This window comes from Apaloderma vittatum, unplaced genomic scaffold (assembly GCF_000703405.1).
Source record: "Apaloderma vittatum isolate BGI_N311 unplaced genomic scaffold, ASM70340v1 scaffold29939, whole genome shotgun sequence".
Lineage (NCBI taxonomy): Eukaryota > Metazoa > Chordata > Aves > Trogoniformes > Trogonidae > Apaloderma > Apaloderma vittatum.
The window spans coordinates 38,806-46,732 of record NW_009737524.1 but is presented as its reverse complement, the minus strand read 5'-3'; the positions used below and the strand labels follow the sequence as shown (position 1 = coordinate 46,732).

The 7,927-nt window shown below is 50.4% G+C and overlaps 1 protein-coding gene across 1 annotated transcript in view; it reads right to left on the bottom strand.

Annotated features, from left to right (window-relative positions):
- Positions 1–434: 434 nt before the first annotated feature.
- The window catches only part of LOC104279912 (fibrillin-2-like), a gene marked incomplete at its 3' end in the record, with an annotated part of 45,122 nt that continues 37,629 nt past the window's right edge, over positions 435–7,927 (bottom strand). The window contains exons 8-9 of the mRNA XM_009877373.1: positions 5,942–6,019; positions 435–587 (exon numbers count right to left, since the gene is read on the bottom strand). Coding sequence (XP_009875675.1) covers positions 435–587; positions 5,942–6,019 — 231 coding nt within the window. The remainder of the gene's footprint in view (positions 588–5,941; positions 6,020–7,927) is intronic.

The following is a 7,927-nucleotide window of genomic DNA, read 5'->3' as shown; positions in this document are numbered from 1 at the left end:
GAAGACGCGGCTTGCCAAGGTTTTTGGCACCGGCTTCTCAGTGTGTGTGGGACAGCTGGCACCACAGGCTCCTGTCACGCAGGAGAGGACAGGACACCAGAGGGTGCCAGGCACTGTCAAGCTCTGCAGAGGCAGAGATGGAGCTGCAGCATCGTGCCTCCTCAGGGCCTCCTGCTGCCTGGGCTCACCTCCCGGGCTTCAATTACGGTGGGAGCCAAAGAACTGAAGGGGTAGGAGGAAAGGGATAAATTCTTGCCTTGGCTGCACTCATCTGGCTCAACTTCAGATGAGACCCAGACAGGAGAGCCAGCATCCTCATGCGACCTTTCTGTGGGTGTGACGGTGATGTCTCTCCACGTCAAGCCTGGGGTACCACTAGGGCCACCAGAGCCACTGGGCCCAGCAGCAGGTGGAGGTGTTTGCGTTGCACTTACCAGAGCCCCGGACAGGACACATCTCCGGAGTCTGACCAATGGCCCAGCAACGCCCGGAGTCGCAGCAGCACTGCATCTTGGTGTACTGGCCAGGAAGGTCCCCGGCACAGCGGCCCCCGATCAGAGCAGAGAAACACGTCCCAATCCGCTGGTCTGCAGAGGAGAAGGAGACACATTCACAACGTATCACCACCACACTCTCGGTCTGGTCCTTCACTCCCAGTAGGTCTCTTCTGGCCTCCCAATGTCCCAATCCAACCCACAGTTCTGCCTCATCCTCCAGATCACGAGCAGCACCTCCGTCTGCAGAACAGCAGGGCTGTAGGGCCAGGCCTCACTGCCCAGTATTAGATCTTACACTCTGATTTAGGCTCCTAAATATTATAAGCAGCCTGACCAAGAAACAGGCAGTAAGTGGGTAATCCCTCTCCATCAGGATTCTCCGTTGGGATTTTCCTCCTTGCCTGGCTGGAAGGAGAAGCTGACCCAGCAGATTCCAACTGAATTCACAGAGCAGAAGACAGACGAGATCTCCCACCTCATCCCACGCTTCTTCACCTTCCCAAAGAAATGGGATTGTTCATAGGCGTCTCCCTCCTCTCCCTGCACTGATGAGAGGTGTCAGGGACAGGTTCCCCCACTGGGAACTGGGCGGGGGGAACTGGGGCTGAGACGTCCGTTCTTCAGGTTCCTCCACTGATGTCAGCATTCAGTTTGCTTATTTGTGTCACATTTGTGACCAAGGGTTGGCCAGCAGTGCCAACAGAGCAGTACAACAGACCCTGAACTTGGCCACGAGGAGGGCGGTATCTTCTTTCCTGGACCCAGCTTGATATATTTTCCTCTAACTTCTGCCACTAACAACATTTCCCTGTGATAAAAACAATCTGGCACTGCCTGCTACTATTTTGAGGGTTCCCAGGCAGCGAGTGGGCATTCCCCAGCCGTTCCTGGCTGAAGCCTTGGCTGCAACAGCCCTTCTCCTTGTTCTCACTCGCGTAGAACCGAGCTGGTGGACCAAGGTGGGCGGCCATTCCCCACACCGCTTTGGCCAGGCTGGGCATCCAGGTACAACCCTTCCAGCTGGAGTGATCCCCGATGCTAAGCGCAGACCTTTGCACAGCCACCGCCGTCCAGCGTGGACCTGCCTCCCCTTCCCAGAACGGCACATGTCCCACGTCTCAGGCTTCCCAGGAGGAAGCAGTCCCAGCCAGATCCCAGCTGTCCCAGCACCTCTCGCTAAACAGACGGGGTTGTTCCCAGTTCCACATCAAGCCTGATCACTCCCCTTCCCAGCGGAAGCCTCTTTCAGGTCATGGGTTAGTTCCCAAAAGCCTGGGTTGAGCTGGGAAGAGAAGGAGCCCTGGACGGTGGTCAAAGTCCACGAGCCTGGCCAGAGCCACAGAGCCCAAGCCTGGCAGCGGTGTTTGGTTGTGTTGTGGCTTCTGGACAAGGTCCAGGAGACTGAGGGGCTTTCACGTGTCTAGCAGGCTCCGTCTGGCACCAAGTCCTCTAGGAAAACCTGGAATCTTCCACTCATTCATCTCCCGTCCTTGTTTCTCAAGTAAATTAATGAGGAGGAAAGTCTGGTCTGATTTGTCATCTGTGCCTCTAGACTGACATTAGCCAGCAGGCTGACACTTTCCTGAAATATAATTGAAATTAATTGCATGGAGCTGTTTGATCTGTGGGCTGTGGTTACATTTCTTCTCTAATCACGGCTCTGTGGCTTGCAGAGGACAGTGACCCCATTTAAAGCCAGGGTGACTAAACCAGCAGGTCTTTTCTCTGAAATCTCCTTTCTGCAGCACGGAGTTCAGCACGAACTATTCCCTTTTAGGAGACTTTATCCACCAAAGAGGCTTGTAGAAAGAATGACAGACCTCCAGAAAGAACAAGCCAGGGCACGACAGCAGGGAAAAGCTGCACCTCAAACCCTTCATGGGAGTTCAGTTAAGCGAGAGCTTAGGGCTGAGCTTACATGACCTTCTAGATCAGTGGGTGGCAGTTCAGAAGAAACCCTTGAGGCATTAGAGAGGATCCCACCCGGTTCCTTCTGCTCTTCTCTGGGATGCTTGTTGTCCTGAAGATTGCGATACACATCGACAAGCAGCCGCTTAACGGACAAGGAGCCGCATTCCCCATGGACAGACACGTGCTGACAAGTTTGACAAGGCAGGGAGGTCACAGCAGTTTGTGTAACCGAGGGAATGGTCCAGCCCTTATTCATCTGGACAAATGTTTATTAAATTCAGCTGTCTCTGCCGCAGTTTGCAATAATCTCTCTCAGAAATGAAGGTCAGAGCTAATTGAAAACTCATCTGGAGCTGCCTTGGGCAGAGAGAGGGGTGGGTGGAAAGAACAGCGGGTCCCTGCAGTCCTCCTGTGACCTCCTGCAGGACCACCCACAGGCTGGAGGTACCAGCACAAAGCCCTCCTGGTTTTGCTCTGCCCTTCTCCGCAGCAGTTAAGGGAGCAGGTTTGCACAATAACCTCAGGAAATCAGATATAAAGCCGCGGGCGAGAAAGGAGGTAGAATTCCACATGAGATCAGACAGCGCATGGAGGTGGGAGATAGAGCTCCAGGTCTGTCAGAGGTCTCTGAGTCAGAAAGGCTGGGGATGCTTCACAAGGTCCAGCCAGGAGCAGGAGAGCAGGAGTTGGATCTTGGCCTGCTCATCGTAACGGGACAGGAGCGACTCCAAGCTGGACCTCCCTGCTGGGGTCTGGCAGAGTCCGCACCACGATGCCCAGGGCTGTGTGTCCTGATGCTCGGGAGAAGCGCCAGGAGCTGCTCCCCCAGAGTGACAATCCAGCATGGCTGATCTCCATCTTCCTTTTCAATGTGGACATCTTCTTCGTGGTCTGCACAAGGTGTCCAAGATCTGTTGTGCAAGAGATCTTCCAATTTCCATCCGGGTTCGTTTCTTCAGTGCTCAGGTAGAGGCAGGGAGAGACAGAAAGTCCTGGTTCTGCTCCCAGACTTTCAAGGGTATTTCTCTCACTTGGTCATGTCCTGTACGGAAACTGAGAAGCTCAAGTGGCCAAACCCAAACAAACAAGTGGTTGCAAAAAGCAGTTGGCTCTGACTATGAAGGACCTGAGGGCTATTAGCTCAGAAATGAGCTGCACACAGGGGTGTGGAGCCAAAGGTCTCCCACCTAAGATGCCCAGTGGTGCTCAGTTTCCAAGGAAGAAGGGTGCAGAAAGAAGCCTCACATTGTGGTGAGGACAGTCAGTCTGGACCCATGATGCCATCAGATGTTCTCACATCACTTACCTTTTTGTCTTTTCTTGCCCTCATAAATATCTCCTCAGGTTTCCTTTTTTTTTGCTTTCTTTTCCTGACTGAAAGTGGCAAAAAGGATTCTCCAGGCAGCTGCAGTTCTCAGTAACACTCTCAAAAATCTCTCTGAGCCCAGGACCTTGCAACAATAAGAAGGATCTGGCCCTACCCAGAACTTCAGGCAGTAAGTCTGCTGATGGATGTAGCCCAAGAAGAGGTAAGATCCTAATCTCTCAGAGCTTTTGCTGCCCTATCATGGAAAAAATACCAAGGAAAGCAATGTGCAGGAGTGCTGACTCGCAACAAAGAAGGGAAGACCACGTGCATGTCTGGAAATGCATCTAAAAGGCCATTTTTTCTCATTTGAAAATCATTCTCTTAAGCTATTCCTGAAAAGCAATCCATCACGCTGGAAAGAAAAAAATCACCCTCAGCCTCACAGCCGGCTGGAGCAGATCCTTCTGCTGCCGCTGCGAAACACCGAGCCCGACTTTTACAAGCTTAAATGAATGAAACTGTTATGAACATGTGGGGAACTGGGCTCTTTGTGTCAGGCACAGGTGGTTGAATCATTCAATAAATGCTCATTTCAGCCGATGACGGACTTTCTCCAGCTACGCTGCTGTTTGTGTTTCGCTGAGGAAGGCAGTGAAAGCAGCTAATGAGATTTGGGATCAAGTCAAGCTCAGCGTCTTGCTGTTTCAGCTGCAAAAACTACAGGAGATTATTCAAATGCAATAAAAAAGGCGTTTACTAAAAAGGGAGGGGAAAGGGATGGGAATACATCAAGGCTGCCACTATAAAGCCACCGCGTAGCCCGTGCTGGTGCCCTGTGATACGTGAGACACCGCGGCCACTTCCAGTCTAAACACCTGAGAGGCGGCAGCGTGACAACATCTTCTGCTCCCTCCTGATGCTGTTCATGCTTTACGGCTGGTCAGCTTATTTATTAATTTTTCAGTTTTACAAAACTATTCGTTCGATTTATTTCAGGGGATGTAAATGGTGGTTTAAAACAAGCATTCCAACCCCCTCAAACGATAGAAGCGGGGTTTGCAAAATGAGGATCCCAGGGCAGCAACACCCCGATGGTAACTGTGCGTTTTGCCAAAAAAAATATTGTCTGTCCCAAAACGTGACAGCACACCAGCAGCGTATATTAGCTCAGGGAAATGGCTAGAGCATGATGTATTGAGTTCAGATGCAGTCATAGTCCGCTGCAGCTAACTAAGCTTTGGACTATTTTTAAATTCAGGCTTTCTAATTTTATTTAGTTTTCATTTCTTGAAGCACTTGGTTTCAAGGAAAGTGAGGAAATGTCCGTATGACTCACGTGACAGCCGGCACACCCCTCCGGGCTTACGGCAGGGGCTGCGAAACAGGGAGAAAAAGAATTTCATTCTCATTAAAATCTATCAGATTCTCAAACAAGGTGACTCGTACATTATACTTTATGACATTTTTCTTTCCGGAACTAGAACATAATTAATTTTTACTCAGGGTTCTACGGGTATAAAATAATTTGGAAATGACTTTTCAATTTTTTTCTGGATTAATTTCCAGGGCTTTCAACGGCGAGCCGTACCTGACGTTATCCATTGCACTAACAATGATCTCTGCCTTTTCCTCTAACAGCTCCGCTTCAGAAATCCCCACATACTCGCCTTTCGAAAGGCAGATGAACTTTCTGAACAGTGAGACCAACCCTGGGATTCATTTTGACTAAAGCAAGCGCCCCTGCTGAGAGCAAGTAAGCAGAGAGCTGATGTATTTATCGTAGGAACTGTTGTCTGTTAGAAAGAGAAATGGACCATCAAATATTTACAAGGCTTGGAAAGGAATTTTGATCTGTTAAACATGCCAGATCCACTCCAGGCGCTGGAGGCTGGAGGCAGGACAGCTCGTCAGGCTGGGGAACGCTGGCCTGGACAAACGCCAGCTCGGGGAAGCTTTGAAATACAGACACCTCGAGCCAAACCGCGCCGGGGCAAGGAGGCACACGGAGCGAGCACCAACCCCACCAAGCCCTTCCTGCGGGACGGGGACTGCAAGATCGTGATTTCCAGCCAAGCCTGGAAGTCGTTTTGTTGCCAGAAATCAGCCACAACTGGGGAAAAGAGCCTTCTTCAGCTCCGTGCCCTCCGATTTGCAAACGCTGTGATTTGCGAATCCCCAGCTCCGGGTTTGTATCTGCGGACCCGAGATCTATTCAGCATCTTACCAATGCAGCGTGATCCGTCAGGGCTGGTCATGAAACCGGTGGATCCATGAGTAGAGCTGGGCTCACAGGTCCTACGGGCTGTCATGGGATGCTTGAGACCATAAGTGGCCTCAAGCAGTGGAGCGGTGTGGAAAACAGGACTGCCCCAGAGGTGGGACACCAGGGGCTTCATGGAGTCCTCTGCTTATCTCTGCTGACAGCGTAGGTCTTTGGGTAGGCTGATCTAAAATGCTGAGCTCCCTGGAGTGCAAAGGAAGCTTCAGGACAGGAAGGTGTCGGTGCGACGCACGACCGGCTGGGCAGCTGGTCCCTCCATGGGACTTCAGACCTCTCTGAAAGCAGAGCTGCAACATCAGAGACAACAGCAGGCTTTTAAAAAGCACCGGGCTCGTGCATTATTCACCGCATTTCTCCATCCAGGAGGGATTTGGTTCAGTTCTAAGCACGTTCAGGCATCTAAATCCAGGTGAAAAGGCCTCTGTGCTATCAGATAGGCAAAGGACATATCACTCTATGGGTTCAGCTCCTCAGTCAAGAGTCCTATTTCAGTGCGAAACAATTTGCATAACAATTCCTTGAGCACGCCACGGTTTGAACCATTTATCTCGCCACAGGGAAGATCAGCGAGATGGAGATACACGTTGCATCCTTGGAGAGATCCCATCTCATTAGCCACTGCAATCAAAGAACCACCACCCACGCTGGCCAGCCCTGCCTCACAGCCAGCTTCTCCACCGCCACGTGTGTGACGACACAACGTACCAACGAGGTGCATCACTCTGGAGTTAAGAGCACGGAAAATAAGGACACGGCAACAAGGTTTTGTCGAGGCGTGACAGCTGGATTCAGACATCAGAGGCACCGAGCAGCCTCAGAGACCAGATGTGTGATAGTAATTGCAGGAAGGCTACAAAATTCAGAGAGACAATCACCCCCGTCATGTACCTTCTGCCTTTAGAACTTGCTCTACCAGCATCTGTTTAGGGTGGAGATATGGCAGAGCCTCACCGTGAGCTGAACATGGAGACTAGACCCATTGATGCCCGGGTCTGGATCCTGAAACGGAGCATCTGCATTCGAAATCTTGCTCAGCATTAGATTTTAATCCGTGCTGGAAGAACCGAGTTTAGAAAGATGAGACACTAGAGGGTTTGCTTGAGAACTGTAGAGTTCTCCAAACTTTCCAGGCCATTTAGATTAGAATCTGGAGCAGGAAATTCAGCAAGTACCTACACAGATGATACAGAGAGTGACAGCCTCTGCCTTCTGTCTGCAGCTATCACTTGGGACCTGAAACTTAAAAAAAATCAGAGTGGAAAAACTTTGAAAAGGGCAATCTGTTCTCAACCAATTCCGTCCAAAATGTCAATTTAATTAAGCATACAGGGCCCAGCCATGTTTGTGGGGCACTTGACTCTAACGACTTGTCTGGGAGCAGGGTTGTTGATTTTTTTCTATTGCCAACTGAAACCCGTTTCAGAAGCTGAGATGGAATTAGATCCAACCTCTCATTAATTCACCAAAGCCGCTGGTTGGTGGTCACGGTCCAGGTGGTGGAATATTTGCCCAACAGCTTTTGCAGCAGCAAAAAACAATATGTCTTGGCAATTGGCAAAATAAATTATTTCTGCTAAGCAACTTCATTGTATTTTAAATTTATCGTGCTGTTGTGAATGGATAAGAGGATTTTTATATGCAATTCGGATGTTGCCTGGGGCTGGCAGGCAAGTAATGAAACGGAGCTGGTCAAAGTTTGCTCCTTGGAGGGGATTTTTGTGATGTGAAGAGCACAACAGCTTTACGCAGCCTGATGGGGTTAGCGAGTGTGGAGGTGAGAGCTCCTGCAGGGCAAAGGCAAATCTGAAGGAAAAAAAAAGAAAAAAAAAAAAAGGCAGAACAGCAAAGACCTTTCACCTGGAAGTGGGGATGGAGAATGTCTCTGGAAGAGTTCCTCTGGCAGACTTCAGCGATGAAGACAGCATGAAA